This window comes from Aythya fuligula, chromosome 25 (assembly GCF_009819795.1).
Source record: "Aythya fuligula isolate bAytFul2 chromosome 25, bAytFul2.pri, whole genome shotgun sequence".
Lineage (NCBI taxonomy): Eukaryota > Metazoa > Chordata > Aves > Anseriformes > Anatidae > Aythya > Aythya fuligula.
The window spans coordinates 2,676,293-2,695,685 of NC_045583.1; the positions used below are offsets into that span (position 1 = coordinate 2,676,293).

The 19,393-nt window shown below is 43.4% G+C and overlaps 1 protein-coding gene across 1 annotated transcript in view; it reads left to right on the forward strand.

Moving 5' to 3' along the window:
- IPO9 (importin 9) overlaps window positions 1-19,393 on the forward strand; it is a 36,723-nt gene that overhangs the window by 9,274 nt on the left and 8,056 nt on the right. The window contains exons 3-19 of the mRNA XM_032203003.1: window positions 1,617-1,678; window positions 2,335-2,421; window positions 3,382-3,583; window positions 3,776-3,864; window positions 4,150-4,236; window positions 5,832-5,951; window positions 9,676-9,776; window positions 11,279-11,337; window positions 11,850-12,001; window positions 12,699-12,797; window positions 12,937-13,043; window positions 14,026-14,165; window positions 14,522-14,681; window positions 15,448-15,674; window positions 15,899-16,047; window positions 16,942-17,070; window positions 18,369-18,644. Of these exons, the coding sequence (XP_032058894.1) occupies window positions 1,617-1,678; window positions 2,335-2,421; window positions 3,382-3,583; window positions 3,776-3,864; window positions 4,150-4,236; window positions 5,832-5,951; window positions 9,676-9,776; window positions 11,279-11,337; window positions 11,850-12,001; window positions 12,699-12,797; window positions 12,937-13,043; window positions 14,026-14,165; window positions 14,522-14,681; window positions 15,448-15,674; window positions 15,899-16,047; window positions 16,942-17,070; window positions 18,369-18,644 (2,246 nt within the window). The remainder of the gene's footprint in view (window positions 1-1,616; window positions 1,679-2,334; window positions 2,422-3,381; window positions 3,584-3,775; window positions 3,865-4,149; window positions 4,237-5,831; window positions 5,952-9,675; window positions 9,777-11,278; window positions 11,338-11,849; window positions 12,002-12,698; window positions 12,798-12,936; window positions 13,044-14,025; window positions 14,166-14,521; window positions 14,682-15,447; window positions 15,675-15,898; window positions 16,048-16,941; window positions 17,071-18,368; window positions 18,645-19,393) is intronic.

Sequence of the window (19,393 nt, forward strand, 5' to 3'; positions counted from 1 at the left end):
ACTGGAAAAACCCAATAATGAACCAATTCTTTGAAAACTGAGGAGCCAGTGAGCTATGCAGCGCTCGGTGTCATTTCAGTCCCTAGAGGGATTCTTGGAACAGCTCATTAAGCAGCTGGCTAACTAGGTGCTGCGAGGCTCGTACTGCTTTATATGATATGTTCTGGATAAATCCGTCTGCTTTGTCTGATGGAAGGGACGGCTCGCTGCTTAAGGAAACTGCCACGGGGGATGATAAGAGTTTGGTAAGATTTGTGAGGTGATTAGCCTCGGCCTTTGTTGCTGTCGAGGAAAACTCACCGGTCTGAGGTACCCTAAAATGCACCGCTGGTGCAGGTTGGAAAATGACAGATTGAGAGATGTCATTGGTGTGACTGTTTTGCCTTCAACTGTGTGAAGCCATGGGATTTATTCTGGCTTCTTAGTTCACTTACACCCTTTAAAATGTGCCTGATGTTCAGTGCTGTGTTGGGGTCTGGAATATCTCAGGCTCCTAGACGAATAGTGTGGTTGAGAGGAGTGTGACGTCAATAACATCTCAGGATGGGTCTCCCTGCTTTTGCAGCTGGAATAAGAGTGATTTTTTTTTTCTTTTTCTTTTTTAAAATGCATGATCCGTTGAAGGAACTGGGTTTGTTTGATGTAAGCACGGGAAGGTGAGGGGCAATTCTCTCCCCAGCCAGAAAAGCGAGTGAGGTGCTTATTAGGAGGACCACAGATGACCACGTTTGTGCAGCACTTGGATACATCACTGACGAAGGCTGCAGAACTCTTTGAGAAGATTTCTCAATCCGTTTTGGCCAGGGATGCTTTAAGCACATTTAGTCCTGTCCGTGGGAGTCCGCTGGTGCTGGCTGGACCGTGGGACATCCCTTCTGCTCCCCACTTTCTGGAACTGAAACCACAAATGCATTTCTTAAGTAGGTGAATGAAATTTAACGAAGCATTTAGTACAGTTATCCCAGAGCTTGAAGTTGTGATTTAAAGGACATTGATTGAGGCATGTGGATTTACCATCCCAACAGCTGCTCTTACTTATTTTCTTTATTTCCTCATGGACAGAACTGGCGTGAGCATTTCAGTTTTGCCCTTGCTGTAGAACTTGCTTGGGCATCACGAGCATCCTGTGCATTTTCCAGACAAAAAAACCTTAGCAGCAAACTTCTTGCAGCCCTGGATCCTGCTGCTGGTGCAGGTTTGTGCCCGTGGGACAACCTCAGTGATGCCCCTGCTCCGGGTGGCCGCTTGCTTCTTGCTCCCTTCTGGACCCCATCCCTGTATCCCCCCTGTGGGCCGTGCCTAATGACATTTTGTTGTAGGCAAGATAGTTTGTAAAGATTCTAAATCATTTGCTTGTTATTAACCTGGCTTGCAAAATTTTTGCCCCTGAGAGAAAGAAATGAGATGCTGAGAAAATAAATGGAGTTTGTGCAGAGAACGCAAGGGAGAATTAATGGTGGTGATTCATGTGAGAAGCTGTACTTTGGAATTGTCTTCTCCTTCCCACATATGAGTCATTCAATCGGTATTACCTCTTTCTCCAAAAATCCTGATGAGTTTTGCTGTGTGGGAATAAAAGCTACGATACAACCTTTTTTTTCTTTTTAATATTGCAGAATTCGGTGTTCATTTAGCAGAACTGACTGTGGATCCTCAGGGTGCCCTGGCCATCCGTCAGGTGAGTTTACCCAAAGCTGGAAAAAATCAGTTCCCCAGTAATTTCCTTGCTTTGTAGAATGTCCCGTGGCGTTTCCAGGTGGAGAATTGAAGGTAGTTTTCCATCATCGTTCTCCATTTATGATTAAATTCCTGCAGAATAGTCACTTTCTCTTTCAATATCTCCAGATGTCGTAAGCTTTCGTTTTTTGAAGCTGGTGCTTTTTGGACTCAGTCAACCTGGTGCTGGGAGGGCAGCGTGCTGGGTGTGGGCACGTGGGGAGCCTGGTGGGTGGGCAGCAGGCATCAGCAAGCAGAAATGCAGCCTGTCTTTGCAGCGGTCATTGTGCAGGTGTTTTCCTCCTCAAAAAGGAGGTTTGGGCTTTGTATTTCTCTGCTTACCACATGGCCATGCCTCATGCCTTCTTAGTGGTGAGAAAATAAAGCTGTCATCTTGTGTCAGTGCTGTACAGGCCATCATTGTGCAAGAAACAACCATCAGGTCGTCTTACTGCAGGGGGCTTTTTCTCCATTTCTCGAAGATTTTTGCATTTTGACAAGGGCTGTCACCCCTCCAAAAGCAGCACGTGGGATGGAAGGCTGAGCGAATGGGGCAGGGGTAATCCTGGCCGTGGTTGCAGGATTTGTTACTGACTTGTGACCTCTCTTCTAATACAGCTAGCATCTGTCATTTTGAAACAGTATGTGGAAACTCATTGGTGTTCTCAGTCAGAAAAGTTCAGACCTCCAGAGACCACAGAAAGGGTAAGATTTGACTCCACGTTGTCTACTTCAAGATGTTTTATCCATCAAGGGTATTAACTCTGTAGTTGGCTTTAAAAGTGTCATTGCTCTTGTGTGTTACAAGAGATTAATGACTCCAGTTAAGGTTTTCGGACATTTTTCCACTTCAAAAATGCGTTTTCAGTCGCTTGAAACCATGATAGGCTAAGGATACTTGGGCTGATTTCTGTAAGAGAAGCTCAGCCATAATGTTGCTGTCATTCTGAGAGTAAAACTAAAGGAAGCCTGCTTTGAAAGTTTTAACATTCTGGCAGTCTTTTTTTCAGGTATTTGCTGGATCCTGTGTTTTCCAGCTTGGGACTTGCAGGCTACTTTCCCATGACAAATTTCAGTTTAAAGGTCTGCTGGGTTTCATTCAAAATCTGTTCAGTAGAAATATCTACTAGCTAAAATGGTCAAAGTTTCCAGCCCTTTGACTGTTGGCTAGACCATCCTTCACATCTAGGGTATGATTCATCCCATCCAGAGATGGTTCCTTGAACCAGATCCTGTGAATTATGCCCCAGAAGTGCTGGCTTGATTTCTTCTGTCCCCGCAGGGTTGGGTGACGAGTTCTACTTTACCAAATCTTCCAAAGTAAGCAAACATAGTCCCTGACATCGGAACTGCCAATTATCTTAACTAACCCTGGATGTCTTCCATCCATATCTACATCCCATCTAATTGCAGCTGGGAGCTGGGAAAGGCAGTTTACTGTTTGCTTGGCCGACTGCTCTGCGTGAAGAGACTTTACAACATGCCCTGCAGTCTTCCATTAAAAAAAAATAAAATGCAAACTTTTGTTATCTCATGAGTGTTCATTTTGTAAAACTGATGTCAATTCAGCATCAGGAGATGCTCATAGGTATATAGAAGTCTATATATTTTCAAATTCCCTCGTGTTTGAGGATGTGTTTTGCTAACTAATGTTATTTTCTACAGGCAAAAGTTGCGATTAGGGAGCTCCTACCCAACGGGCTGAGAGAATCGATCAGCAAAGTGCGCTCGAGCGTTGCCTATGCAGTGTCAGCAATCGCCCACTGGGACTGGCCTGAAGCCTGGCCCGAGCTGTTCAGCCTCTTGATGGAGATGCTGGTTAGTGGGGATGTGAATGCAGTGCACGGAGCCATGAGAGTGCTTACAGGTACGTGTATGTGAGAGCGTAAGACCTTTCTGCTGGCCTTTAGGGCTTACCATTATGTAGGCCAGACAAAACCAATCTAGTCAAGTATAAATCAGTGTTTCCAATGTCTTTAGTCTTTCCCAGAAATTCTCCATTGTGTTGCTACAAATTTGTTTTCCTACAAGAACTTAGCTCTGTTTTTTCACCTTCTAGAGTTCACACGAGAAGTGACAGACACACAGATGCCGCATGTTGCTCCTGTTATTCTTCCAGAGATGTACAAAATTTTCACGATGGCTGAGGTATGATCTTCACCATTAAGTTGGTACTGAATTGTTTTAGTTGGGGATATTTATTGGAGCACGGAAACACCAGGTTTAACAGTTAAACTATAGCACAGTAAGAGTTAGACTTAGAGTTTTCTCAATGCTGTGGTAATTCATGAGAGCTAACGTTTCAATAGAACTTTTGAAGCTAGTAATAAAAGGGAATAAAAGCAAAAAAAAATACAATTAAAAGAAAAAAAAAAAAGAATAACTTAAAATTAACATATCTCATGTTCCTTATCTATTTACATTTTTTTCTAGGTGTATGGTATTCGCACAAGGTCACGTGCAGTGGAGATATTTACCACGTGTGCCCACATGATCTGTAACATGGAGGAGCTGGAAAAGGCAAGAGTGTAACATCCCCTACAACATACATTGAATTCAAACTGAGCAAGGCTTTAAATAATTGTTAATAATGAAAATGAAACACCTGGAGAATTATATGCCATCAGCTGTAATTCTGGGGGAGAGGGTGTAATTTAATACATGCAGAGTGGCTCGCTCCCTCATCTACATGCATGCCTTGAAACTGTGACTTGGTTTCCTTAACTAAGTTTAACGTGTGACAGATCAACAGATAAGCACGTCAGAGCTCAGAGAAGGGGAGTTGGTGTGGGGAGGAGATGGTACATCACCCCTGTGCTTGGAAATCCCAGTTTCCAGGTGGACGGTGTGTCCTAACCCCCACACCTGGGCAGTCTGGGTTTTGATAGCTGGTTTTCTGGCCCTCCCATTAGGCGTTGGTTACAAGCTCCTGCTACTCAATCGATTGCTCCAACATAACATCAGCTCTTTGTTCCCAAAGGGGCGATGGAAGCCAAACAAAAATTTTAGGATAGTAGTTAAGATAAAAAGCACTCCCCAGGCGCTGAATAGCTCTTTCCAACTTTTGGGAGATGGGAACGACTTATTCTAGCATCTGGTTTTCTGAGTCCGTGCTGAGTGTCTCTCTCTGCTGTTTCCTTCCTGTTTGCACAGGGAGGAATTCAGTCCAGGCTTTTGGTAAGTTTTGATAACTGCAGTGCATCTCTGCTGCACTGACAAAGTTACTTAGGCAACACCATATTGCCACTGGTACCAGCATCCAAAAGGCAGCAGTCTTTTTCAGCTCCCCACTGCCTTATTCTAGAGGGGGACTGAAAGTCTCCTTTACATTATATACAAAAAAAAGTTCTTTCAGGTCAAATTTGACACGCGTAAAAGGAGAGGTAATCCTTGTAAGAATTGCTAACGTGGTATTTTGTAGTTAATTTAAACATCTTAGCTGTCTTAGATAAGGAGTTATAATGAAAAATCTCAGTAAAAATATTTTTGTCCACTAGTACTTGCTTGGCCAAGGAGTGTTTTGACATCTGGAAAAATACTTCCTGCATTTTCTTAGGAAGAATCATCCCAGTAATCTTGAGGCCAGCTGTTGGTACTCGGCTCAGAAGGAGCTTGTTTGGTTTGTGGGAGGGTGGCTCAAAAGAGAGATAAATGCTGTCCTCAGGGCTCAGCGTTAATTGTGTGTGAGCTGCTCACCCTGGGTCTTCTTTGTGGTTGGGGGGCCTGGGCAGGAGGGTGCAGGGCGTGATTCATCTAATCAGGCGGAGGTGCCTGCTTCAGGAGGACGTGCGCTGCTTCTGAGATTCCTGGCTGGCTTGTCTGGGTCTCTGTTTAGAGTCTGAGGCGAATGGCTTCGAGGCAGGTGCGTGCTTTGTAGCGGTCTGGGCCGCGTGGGTTTGAAGGTGGGATTCAGCTGAGATCAGTTCCCAGCACAAGGAGAGAGCCCAAGTGACATCTGAAACAAGTGGCACTGTAACTGCCTTCTGCAGTTGTCGTGAGTCCCTCTGGGTTTGTAGCAGGAAAACACACACCATTTCTCTTATTTCTGGTGCTTTCCTTGTCAGACGGGAGATCTCTGCCTTGAATTGACCTGTGTTTGCGCTGATTTTTACCAGGGTGCTGCCAAAGTCCTCATTTTTCCTGTGGTGCAGCAGTTCACGGAGGCTTTCGTTCAGGCCCTACAAATGCCTGATGGACCCACATCAGACAGTGGATTTAAGATGGAAGTCTTAAAGGTAAGTCAGTTAAGACTGGTTCAATAACAATCAAATACAACTACACTGTCAGGTGTGCTGGAAAACAGAGAAACTTGAGCATGCATCACCTCTCCTGGTACTGTTTGTCTTAGGAAACACAGAGGTTTTTGTTTTGGCTCCCAGTGCCATGCAACAAAATAATTCTGCCTGTAGTGTAGATGCCTGCAAGATCCATAAGGATGTGTGTCTTTGTTGATTACTGGTCTGAGACACCTTGCATGCGTTGTGTTTGGACCCTGCTCAGTGTTTACAGTTCTATCTGTCCTAAAGCTGCTGCAGAATTCTGCTGCAATGAGGCTTTGGGAGCTTGTTTTGTGTAGGTGCTTTTCTAGAACTTGCCCACTCTTTAATATTAAATTATCTCTGCAAAATGGAGTTGGAAAGCCTTTGTATTCTCTCAGTTTCCTTGCAAGAGAAGGGAAAGTGGGTTGCAGAGCTGTGTGTGTGTGTAGCACACTGCATGGGGACGAGAGTGCCAGTGTAGACACGGTGAGCCCGTCAGCTGCTGGGGGAGCACTGGACTTGTAGGGTCTGCTGCCTGCAACGTGGGAAAGAAAAGAGGAGCTCAGAAACAGAAGTTGCAGAATCAAATCCAGGTTTTCATTTACTTGCACATGTGCTGGGGTAAGTTGCTTGGGTCACAGGGTACAGGTTTATGAACCCATTCAGCCACGCTCCTGAAGAAAACAATAAGGAAGAGTTACTGAAAACAAGCATCACGTTTTTCATAATTATTAGCTTTACACTGGAGCCATGAAAATAAGCACTGGGAGCTGCAGGAGGACACTATTGTATTATACAAACTAGCAGCTATTAAGGTCTGTGTTGTTGGACTTGTTTTCATAGTGCTGTTAAAGGCAGATGTCCCCTGGTGCAGCATCCTATCGCTTCCCCTCCTATTGCCTTTCCTCAGTAAGGCTGCAGGGTTTGTACACTGGAAACAGGAGGAGCACGTTCCTCACTGTGCAGCACCAAATGGAAGGGAGTTTGGGCTGGGATGTTGGCAGGTTTTGTTGAGAGTGTCTCTTGTGGTGGTTTTGCCTTCGTTATGAGAAGTTCATGGTTCATGCTGCTGATGTCTCCGTTGACTGTGCAGAGCAGCAAAGCTAACACAAAGGGAGTGCTCTGGGATACTCCGCAGTGTAACCTCTGAACAGGCTCCAGCTCAAGAATTTGTGAGTCTCTGATTCCAGATCCTCGGGTTGGGATTTTTAATAGTAGAGCAAGTTTTCAGCCTACACTGAAAGCAGTTGTGGTTGGTAGTTTGACTGCAGGCATAGACCAGTCCTTCTCTTCACATTACTTTCATACATTCTGCATCAGGCTGGAGCCTTTTTTTTGTTATTTCCGTAACTTTTTACAGGAACTAGAGCTATTTCTACTTCGCCTGCACTGACATACAGCAGGAATCTCTTGTAAGATGTAGCAAGCTGGGAAAGTATTTGAGAAAATGTCATCGTGTTCTTGCTCTGTTCCTTAGTTGTGTGTGGGCATCTGCTTTTGGCCGTTGTTGGGTACAGGTGCAGCACTTAGATCTGAATACACTGCTCTCACGTTGGGTGGTGTTGATGGCAGCAGAAAATCAGTACAGATTTAAACAGTAAATTTTGGAGATCGTCTGCTGACGGGTGGTTTGTGGCAGGCTTTTTGTGAGGAGATGAGTGTCCTGGCTGTTGGCTCAGGGCAATTCATGATCTTGTCATTTAGGGTTTCTAAGCTAATGATACCAATTTTCTGAGGCAAAAGGGATTTGAATGTAAGACCAATAAATCGCCTTTCCTTCTAGGAAAGTGTATTTTCTAGTCATTGTAATGTAGAAGTGAGAGACCTCAAGAGATCAGTTAAGCCAGCGCTACAGATGAGATCACTATAGGAACCCCTTGAAATGCAGATGCAATTGGAGAGGGAATCGAGACTTTTTTTGGTAATAAATTTTCAACCAGATGCAAACTCAATCTTTTTTTTTTTTCCTTCCCTCAATGTAAGTGCTAGGAAGCAAATGACAGGAAGATTTTTTTTTTCATTCCTATCTCTTGAGAGCTGTGTACTCCAAGGTGCATGGAAATCTCAGGGGAAATCAGAGGCAGCACTGACCTAAAATGTACTTTTCATCTAAGAACATTATGCAGGGCAGTGTCAAAAACTTTTCTGAATTATGCTGAAGTGTACACATCTGCCTGATCCCATTGGGCAGTTACCCAGTTTAAGAAAGTTAAGTAGGTTGGATGGCACTGGGGTGAGACCACTGTTTGTTCATTTGTCCCAAATCTTTCCAAGTGTAGTTATGGGTTTAGAATAAGTTATCAGCAGGAAAGTGCCTTTAAGCCTTGTAGGGTGTGGAGGTTTGGCCAGAACAAAAATATTTTCAACCGTGAAGACCAGAACAAAATACCCGTAGTGTAGTTCGTTGCTTTGTTATTTGGTATTTGATCATGAATTAAATTGCTGCCTTTGAGGCTCGAGGATCTGCAGCTCCATGATCCTTGCATCCCAGTTCCGATGTTGTCGTTGAACGTGCCGCTGCTGATTGTTTTGAGAGAAACAGAGTAATTAAACATGACAAGTAATAGAGTTGAGGCAAATTTCATAACATGGGAATACAGATATAATTACTGCATACCAAATAAATCGTATCAAGAGCACCAATTAACCAAGAGTCTAAAGCATCTGACAACCTTGCTGTAGTGCTGCGTATGTGTAAAATTTGCTCTTTTGACACCTGTTGGGTATGAAAACTCATGCTCACGCTTCTCCTGCTGTTTGAACAGGTAATTAGGTACAAAAACTAATTAATCACAACTTGTTTGTTCTAACATGGAAGACAAAGTTGTAGTCAGTTGTTTGGAGGCAAATTTCTTCAGCTTATGAGCAAAGGACATGAAGTGCACCTGCTGCACTTGAGCTGAACAGTCAGCTCTCCTGCTGCTGGTGAGCTGTGCTAAGCTTTTATCCACATCTTTGGGATTCTTTCTAAAGAAGCAAGTGGGATTTGAAGCAAGCAAAAGAAAGGGCTTTAATGCAGAGCTGTTAGAGGTGATTTTAAAGAGATGCTGAACAATTAGCTGAGATAGAGTTGGCTGTTGGCTGGCAGAGTGGCTGGAAGGGGTTAAGGAGCTGCCTTGCTGCACCCTGGTGGTGATGGTGGTGATGTCTGAGTCCCTGCAGTGACTCTGGCTGCAGGTGTGGGTGCAGCCAGTTACTGCCTGGCTTGGCTCTAACTTCTCCCCAGGGCTGCTCTCAGTGAGTTCTCCTCCCAGCCGGTCCTCATGTCTGGGATTGCCCCAGCCCAAGTGCAGCACCTTGCACCTGGACTTGTTGAACCTCATCAGGTTCATGTGGGCCACTTCTGCCCAGGTCCCTTTGGATGGCATCCCTTCCTTCTGCTGTATGGACTGCACCACCCAGCTTGGTGTCATCTGCAAATTCGCCCAGGGTGCACTTGGTCCCACTGTCTGTGTTGTTGATAAAGGTATGAAACAACACCGGTCCCAGGACAGACCCCTGAGGGACATGGCCCATCACCATCGCCCTAACCTTATCTCCATTAATGTGCACAATGCTTCAGAAAAAATCTAGAAAAACTGTTGAGTGGCAGCAAGGCTTTGGATTATCTCAGTTGTTAATGAAAGTGCAGCTTGTGGGCTGTGTGTTTTGATGGTCATACCTGGTTTCCCATCTGACTGATGTTTTTCTTTCTTTCCAGGCTGTGACAGCACTGGTGAAGAACTACCCGAAGCACATGGTTTCGTCGATGCAGCAGATCCTGCCCATCGTCTGGAATACCCTTACGGAAAGTGCTGCCTTATATCCTTTGCAGTGAATGGTTTTAACTCGATTAGACCAAGACAAACTATCTCCTACGCCACGAGGACCAGAACTACGAGTCTGTTGGATAGATTTATGGGATATCTGTTACTTAGTAGGCTCCATAAAGTTTCTTTTGGCTTAAGTCAACTCTGAATGACGTGAGCACCAACTGTAGGCTATAGAATTGTAGCCAATCTGCAGTATTTCTGGTACTATTCACTGAAAATTACCTTCTTAGAAAGTTGTCCCAGGTTGGATGAGGCCCTGGGCAACCTGATTTAGTGGGTGACATCCCTGCCCATAGCAGGGGGTTGGAACTGGGTGGTCTTTAAGGTCCCTTCCAACCCAAGCTGCTCAATGATTCTATGTCTAGTCACAATGTAAAGACTTTAAAGAAGAATCTACAGTATCCCTTGCTGCAGCAGTACGAATGAGTGGTTATGCTTGCTGCAGAAGTTGAATTTGATTTGCATTTTGAATGTTATCACTTAGTCATTACTTTGCAGCACAATCTGCTATGTTAAAGAGGCATTCTGTTGGTAGTTTTCCCAGGACGTGCAAACCGACAAGTCAAATCTTTCCATATTGTTAATCCAGAAGTTGCTGGTTTAGCTTTTTGTAGCGAGGCAGTAAGCTGTAGAATACTGAGCCTTCTTGTAGCTTTTTGTGAACTTTCTGAATCGGCACCAGGACTGGGCAGTGTGTTGCAGTAATAACACAAGGGTTGATTTCATTTTTCCTCTGTAATCTAACAAGCATGGCTGTTCCAGAGAGCACAGATCTGACCTTTTCATACCAAAGTTGCCTGGACAGTCTTTTGTTTCACAATCCTACTGCATTTTTTTAAAGACACCTGTTAAAACAAAAGGAGCTGTTTGCTAAATTGCTGATAATGTATTTCTTCCCCTCCTGTCCTGACTCCCACTGCAGTTCTGCTGGCAGCTGAGCTGACAAAATAGTTTTTGTTTGCAAAAGGGGAGTCTCGGCCTTCCTTCCCTTGGGTTTGCTCTGGCATGTGTTGGATCTGTCAGCTCACTGTCCCAGAAGAATCCTCCTTCCTCTCCGCTCCCAGGTTAGTTTTCTGCCACCTCCCAGTGTAGGAGCAGAGCCAGCACCAGGCAGCATGTGGGAGCACATCGTGGCTCCTCGCCCTTGGCAGCACTGAAGTCTAGAATTGGCTCCTTGTCCCCTGGGAAGGTTGAGTCTGAGTGGTTCCATTCTGGCAAAGTTTAAATACAGGTGAAGTTTTGGGTTACCTTGGAGGATTTGGTTTACGTGTATCAAATTATCTTGGGGATGCTGTCAGGTGATGGAGAAATGGTCTCTGAAGCTGGGCAGTGGACAAGGTCAGGAACTCCTGTGGCTTGTCTTCCGTTTGAAGCACAGGAGTGTGTGCAAGTCAGTGTTTTGTAAGAAAGAAAACATCTCAATTAATGGGAATTTTAATTCCTAACTAGATGCAGCTCCTCAGAAATGCATGTTTGCTTAACTCCATCTACTTATGTGAGAACAGAAGTAAATTATACAGAGGAGGTGGAGGATCCTGTGGATTCCGATGGTAAGAACTTGTTCAACTGCACTTCTGAGCTCTCATATGAAGAGGAATGGACTTACCTAAATACTACTGTTGCCAAAACAGTTGCAGAAACACCTTAGGAGTTTGTGATAATGTACATTTACGCTGTTACGACACCATCCATCACTTCTTTCCAAGTTTCATTTGACTGTGATCAATGAAGCTGCATAATTTAAGGTTTCTAATGACTCAAGGAGTGAGGTTTACAGCAATTTTGAGGTAAACATAATGGGACAAAAGAAAACCGAACAGGTTTTAGGTTGGGCTTGATCATTTTTAATGAGGGGTGTGCAGTGATGTGGGAAAAGAGCAGAAAGTGATGAGGTCAGACATCCTCCTGGGGCTGCTGCTGTCCTAGCTAGTACAGGAGTAAGAATAAACATCACCCCGCCAGACAGCCTAACAGTCTGTAATTATATTTGGCACCCATTTTTACCTTTCTCTGTGTTAGCATATTCAGTCACGTTGCTTTTTTCACTTTCTTCTTTTTTCAGGTGAAGTATTGGGATTTGAAAATCTGGTGTTCAGCATATTTGAATTTGTTCATGCCTTGTTGGAAAACAACAAATTTAAGAGCACAGTGAAGAAGGCTTTGCCAGAGCTGATTTATTACATCCTCCTTTACATGCAGATCACAGAGGAGCAGGTGAGCATGTTTTTCTTGTGTAGGAAGCAAATGAGATAGGAGATTTAAAACAGTTAATGTCCTAGGAAGTGTTTCAGTGAATGCAAGCTGCTGTAATCTAATAGGCTGTTCTGTCAATTTACTGTGCCAGGAATTAGGGCAGTAGCATCCAGATGTTCCTACAGAGTATAATGTGGACAGCAGATGAAGGAATATGCTGTGAAAATGAGGATTATTATGCTGAAAGGGCTAGCCAGGTTTCTGTGATAGTGAAGGGATTGTGTGGGTAGCATGAAATAATGTTTACTGAAATTCTTCATGCCTTCTGGCCTCCCAAGCCTGTGAGCCATCTTCTGCTTCTCCTGTTTAGGCAGGCATGCATAAAAGCAGGCACTCTGTTAAAGATTCATCTGCTTCTCCCGTTCCTCATCTATAAATAAAGCCACGTAGCATTGATTCCAGGTCAGTCATTAGTTTGTCAAATTCTGATTTCAAATGAGGAGCCGTAGAGCAAGGTGAATGCAGTACAGAGCAGGCCTCCTCTTTTCAAAGGTTTCTCTGATACAATATGAGAAAAATCAGCTACAGAAAATGACAGAGAAATTCTGAAAGTAGTTTTGGCAAAAGTTAGGTTACTGGGAACAGAAAAGCTGTCTCTTACACTTGTTCTTCTGAATTTGGTATTCACCGTGTCCTTCTTGTCTCCTTTCTGTTCCAGATAAAAGTTTGGACTGCAAATCCACAACAGTTTGTGGAGGATGAAGATGATGATACTTTTTCATATACTGTGAGGATTGCCGCGCAAGATCTCTTGCTGGTAGGAAAGTTGTTCCACATTTAGAAGCAGCCAAAATAACAATAATAAATAATGAATTTAGCTTTATGTGGGGCATTTGGAGAAATGTCCAGTTTCTTAGAGTCTGTGCAATTAAACATTATTATTTCCTTCTGTGCAGGCTGTGGCTGCTGATTTCCAGAATGAGAGTGCCACTGCTTTGGCTGCAGCAGCTACCAGGCACCTGCAGGAAGCTGAGCAGGCTAAAAACAACGGTGCTGAGCACTGGTAAGGAGATGGGGCAGCAGGGAGTGACAGTGATAAAAGTGGCAGGCTGTTTTGGAGCGCTGAGTGCAGCACAAGTCAATCACGTTTTCTTCTTGTGGCATTACTGCTGATGGGCAAGGATTGCATTTGGGGACTTCTAAGAAGAAGAAAAAGGAAGTACAGCAGCTCTCAGACCAGATACAGAAGTCTTCATGTGGCAGACTTTCAGCCCCTCCTAGCACAAGCTATCTGTCCCAGGCTCCCTCCCTCCAGGCCCTGACAGTTCCTTGAAACATGTCATTGGAAGCCGTTATTGGTTATATGTGATCTGAAGAGATGTTGACAGTAACTTCGCTTTCTGGTCAGTTAAATGGGCTCAGAATTTCAGGCATATCTTTTGTTTTTTGTTTTTAGTGATGTAAAGGGGAGATTTAGGTGCTATATGCAAATACGTATGTTCAATTTGAGAACTTTAAAGTCACAATTTTTAATATTACCTGGGGATAGGAAAACACTCAGTTGAAAGAGGACCTGATTGCTGTTCCAGAACTGTTCTCTCTTGGTTTTACAGTGCAGTAGTTCAGTGTTTGTGTTGATCTGAAGATCAGTGTCTGAATAGCCACTCTGTATAGTGAGCAGCAACTGAACGCCTGAGCAGTCAGACATGAGTCCCTGTCTGCCTTGAATGTGATAAATTGTAAAGGAGGTTATTTACTTCACAGACAAAACCAAGGAGGAGTGTTATTTGCCCATAACCCCATTTCCTCCTACTTAACAAAATGTAATTTAAAAATAAACTTCTTAAAATCATTGAGGTACTGGGCACCATACTGCTTCTGCACATAGAATAATTGGTCTTTTGAAATTCTCTGCTTCAGGATCAAGAAAATAGTTGTGATAGCTTAGGCCAAAAAAAATAATAATGTTTTTTCTTCAGATTTTTTATATATTTATTGAGATGATGGTGTGGGGAACGCCTAAAAACATCTGAATTCCTTTACAGGTGGAAGATACATGAAGCTTGTATGCTTGCCCTGGGCTCTGTGAAGTCTATTATTACAGACAGTGTGAAGAATGGTCGGATACACTTTGATATGCACGGCTTCCTGACCAACGTTGTTCTTGCAGACCTCAACCTCTCAGGTACGTGGGCCCTGGCTATTATTCAAGTAACTGCTAAGTGCCTTGGAAATCTCTTAAAAATGGAAGCATCGGATGAATTAGATTGCTGTGTGCATGTGGTGGTGTGAGTGCAGTTGGGCACATTGTACGTGTTGAAAAGGCCAACATTTTGTCTTCTGGATGCACACATGCTACAAAATCTAATGCAAGTCATTTAAATGTGAACCACTGTGCCTTCAGTTCAAACAGTTATCTGGATCCTTGAACCTGTCTGGCTTGGAGATGGAAGGGCAATTATGGAAAATATCTGTTCTGTTGTCTTTTATCAGCTTCTGGGAAAGACACCAGCAGTATTTGTTTGTTTGGTTTTCTTTTAGTGTCTCCTTTTCTCTTGGGCCGTGCTCTTTGGGCTGCCAGCCGTTTCACAGTGGCGATGTCTCCAGAATTAATCCAGCAGTTCCTGCAAGCGACTGTCAGCGGTCTGCACGAAACCCAGCCGCCTTCTGTCCGAATCTCTGCAGTCAGAGCTATCTGGGGGTAAGCAAATGCGAAGAAACTCCAAAGCCCCAGGTGGTATAAATTGCACTTCTAAATGTGGTACTTTAAAATACAACATTTAAAAAAATATGACATGGAATGAATATGAGATTAAAAGTGGAAATGAGCAGGTTCAAAGTAGACTAATTCTGATGAGGAATAAGAAGTTGAGATTCAAAGTTAGCTACAGTAAAATGTTACAATGGATACAGTCCCAAATTGAAGCAGAACTAGGGAGTGATAACAGCCATATAAATGATATCCAGGTTAGTACTATGCAGGCACAAAGATGGCTGAATAACATAATTTGTCCTTGTGGCGCAAATCAGGGCAATAAGGAATGCTTGCTTTTTTCCATCCTGTTTTTGTAAAGAAGTTATAAAACCTCCTGCTCTACTGGTTCTAAAGCAAAAATTGAAAATTACTTTTTAAAACCACACACACATGTAAACACACAGCCTTACCCCCAACCAACTCGCCTTTATTTGTGTTGAAATGACACGGGTATTTTGTTATTGCTGAAATTGTTTCATCTTTTCTAGCTCACTTGTAGAACATAGTAATTAAACACTGCGTAAGCAGTGACACTCTTGTAGCGTGGTTGGACCAGATGATCTTGGAGGGCTTTGCCAACTTGTACGATCCTGTGATTTTAAGGAAAAGGGATGGGTGGGGTGAAATATCCATTCATATATATATATAACCCAGTGTTAAATGTATAAATCACTTCAAATATGTTCTGCACATTTTTATGTATCTTGCCTAGCTACTGTGACCAGCTGAAGATCTCTGAGAGCACCCACGTGTTGCAGCCTTTCCTTCCTAGCATTCTCGACGGACTGATCCACTTGGCAACTCAGTTCAGTTCAGAGGTCCTCAACCTTGTGATGGAGACGCTGTGCATTGTCTGTACGGTAGACCCAGCATTTACAGCAAGCGTGGAGAACAAAATCTGCCCCTTCACAATTGCAATCTTTTTGAAGTACAGCAACGGTATGCATTTAAATGACATTTTCAAAGTACGGTTGTTTTTGCTAATGGATCCTGGCCAGGATTATCACTGTGCTGAAAACATAACAAATCAATGTTCGTTCCATTATAATTCATATTGTAAAGCTAGAAGAGAAACTTTCTGCTATGCAGATTTGAAATAGCAGTAGCAAAAAATGAGATGTCTTTGTTAGCATGTTTTAGTAAATGGTGCTTTCTCTCTCCAGATCCAGTTGTTGCTTCTCTTGCCCAAGATATCTTTAAGGAGCTAGCTCAGATAGAAGCCTGCCAGGGTCCAATGCAGATGAGGCTAATACCAACTCTTGTCAGCATCATGCAGGCCCCTGCTGACAAGATCCCAGCAGGGCTTTGTGCAGTAAGTGCTATAGTGGTACCTGGTCTTAGCTGGAGATGATTCCCTGTTCTTTAACATACAGGATGGTTGGTCTGCAGAGCAGGAAGGCTGCTTTTAAAGTGCTTTCGAACAATGACTTCAGTGCTTGGTAGAGGTTTCTTTGTGGAGAGAAGGCAAACTGCAGGTGGGGGGAGATGTTTCCAAAAGTAAACTGTTGCTATGGACTTATTCCAATCTCTGCAGCATATCCTGAGTTGTTTTGCTTTGCCATAGCCTTGTTTCACCAGTGACAGTCTTTCCTTTTTGGTGGAATGTTCTCCAGCAGGATGTGTAACAATTCCCTACCTTTTTTTTTTTTTTTCTGAGACCTTTTCTGATTTATACATGACTTGTATAAATTGCTGGAGATAAATTATACAGGTTTGTCACTTCTGTAAAAAGTCCACTTATAAAAGGTTAAGCACTGACTGTATAGAATAATTGTATGGAAGTAAGCCCATAAATACCATAAATAGTAGGTAATTAAATTTAAATCGATAAAAGCAAAATTGATCAAGTTAGCTAGAACAGTTCTCTGGCTGTACTGATCACTGTATATCAGGATACTGTACATCCCTGTGGAACTGTTTCCCATATTAAGTTGTTTTAAACTGCTTTTTAATGTTTGAACTGCCTTAAGAACTTCTACAGTGCATAGTGTCATGTGTCTGTGTCAGATACTGGGACTGTGGGTGCATGACTCCAAGATCCTCTGATTTTAAAATAAATAACTAGTTTGTCAAGTCAGGATGCGATGGTAGTACTGGGTCACATCTCTCCTGTTTATGACTTTGGTGCTTGCAGTGCTGACTGATGCTGACTTCACATACTGTGGCTTCTGTTGTAACAGTGCTTTTGTTTCTGTTTTCCTTTCAGACTTCTATTGATATATTGACCACAGTTGTGAGGAACACAAAACCTCCTCTGTCCCAGCTCCTGATCTGCCAAGCATTCCCTGCAGTGGCTCAGTGCAGCCTGAACACAGATGACAATGCTACCATGCAGGTAACACTGCAGGGAGTGGTAAGAACAGCAGGGCTAGGCGAGTTCAAGAGAGGTGACCAAATGAGACAGTTGGCAAAACCTTCAAGGGAGCCCAGGCTTTGCTTGCCCATGGCTATTTTGGCAGCTCCTCAGGAGCTGCCTACAATTTATCTGTAGGCCCCCACCTGCAGTTCGTCATTAAAGCATTGCTGTTCGGGTACTTGCAATGACTTTTACCACTTGTTCCTTAATTTGGAAGATCAGAGTGAGTAGAGCAGCAGCCTTGATTTTTTTTTTGTTTTTTTCCTATTTTAGGGCTCTGGAGGAGCCCTAAAACTTAGAAAACTTACTGCTTTTCACATTCCTTCGTAATAACATTCATGACAGCTAGGAATGGCAGAGGCAGTCTGCAGGAACACTCTCAGGCATGGGGAAGCAAAAGACCTTCTTCTACACCTTGCGTCTAGCAGTTTTCTCCTGTACTCATGTAGTTGGAAAAAGATGGGAAGGAGAGGACAAACTTATTCTTGGTTGAGCCACTTATTGAATGGAGAGATAGCAAAGATTCATCTCACAGTGGTAGTGCTTACCTTTGTTACCTCTGCTGTTACCTGGTGGTGGCTTTAGGGTATTTAAGCAAGCAGGAAAAAAACAACTTCTGAAGCTAAAAGTGCAGAGTGCCTTCTCGTTCTGTCTACTAGCTGGCTTCTAAATAACAAAGATAATTTCGTTTCCTTACACAGGGATTTTTTAGTGCAAGATCCCCTTTGTCATGTGAACATGGACCATTGAAATGGCTTTCCATAAATAACATACCAGCAAGAATAGATTAGAGACCAACAAGAAGAAGGTGGAGACCAGTGTACTGGTTGCTGTGCTGGATCTTCATTTTGAGAAGATTTTTTTAAAATTGCAGCTTGGCTGCTGGTTTGTTTTGTTCATGCTATACTTTGCTGTCTTCATCTCTCACTTGTTAGAATCTCTTGGAATTTCTCTGAGTAACAAAACCAACACAAACATAACTATTTCAGGTTGACTTTATGTTTGCTAGGTGATCCTCATGATGTTTGGGTAGGTGAAGAGTGACTGTCTTCATAATGAATGGAAATATTTTGAAATATTTTTTAAATAATTTTGAAATCCAGGCAGCCATTTTATTGTATACAAGAGACTTTGAATCTTTCACAGTGCCACCAGTTTGCCCATTGTTGTCATCTTGGCTAAGGGGTTTTTGGGAGTGGTAAAAGGAGATGTCTTCCCATGTTGCTTTTCCACACAGCTAGGAAGGCAAATCCTAACACGATCACTTTCTTGTTTAGAACGGCGGCGAGTGTCTGCGTGCCTACGTCTCAGTGGCGCTGGAGCAAATTGCGCAGTGGCACGATGAGCAAGGCCACAATGGGTTGTGGTATGTGATGCAGGTGGTGAGCCAGCTTCTAGATCCAAGGACGTCAGAATTCACTGCTGCCTTTGTGGGCAGGCTGGTCTCCACTTTAATTTCTAAAGCAGGAAGTGAGCTGGGAGAGAACCTGGACCAGATCCTGAGAGCTATCCTGAGCAAAATGCAACAAGCGGAGACGCTCAGTGTAATGCAGGTGAGCAGGCCAGGCACACAGGAAAATAATCAGAAGTGTTGGAGGAAAAAAATATCAGATTTTTTCTTTAGTTGTGTATCTGATTATTTATGGTAGTGCAACTGGAGGTTCTGCACGTCCCCTGAAGCAGTCAGGGAAATGCCTGCCTTTATTCATACAGAGTTGTCCAGATTACTCGGTAAGTTGGGTTCTTGTTGGGTAAGCTTTAATGCACCTTAAATAGTCTCTCATGACCTTGTGCTTGCAAGCAGCGAACCTTTAGAAGAAACCTTTAGAACTTGAAGTAGAGATATTGTGGCAAAGGCATGTTTTCATGTGTTTCTGTGCTTTTTTCCAAGGATGACTGAATACCTTGGAGTTGAGACAAGGTGAACTTTTGGTGACAGGAGGTGTAGTTGGCCTGCATCAGGCGAGACAAGAGCCTCACAATCACTTCTAGGCTTGATTTACTTTTAGTCACGTGGTTTTATAGAACATTTTTATGCCAGTAGTCTTTATTCTTCATCCTGTCTTTCTTGTCTGTGCCCTTAATGTGGAACAGCAAGTGATGCCTGCCCTGATTTCCAAGCCGCAGCTGTGGGAAGGCAATTTGCTGGCCCTGTTGCAAGGTCCCGTTGTTTGGCAAGATCCCACCTTTGCCCTCAGTGAAGCACTTGGCTGAGGCTCATCTGCTCTAACCCTTTCATCTTTGGCGCATTTCTGATTTTTATATGTGCATTTTTCAAGCCAGCACATGGCAAAGCAGGAAG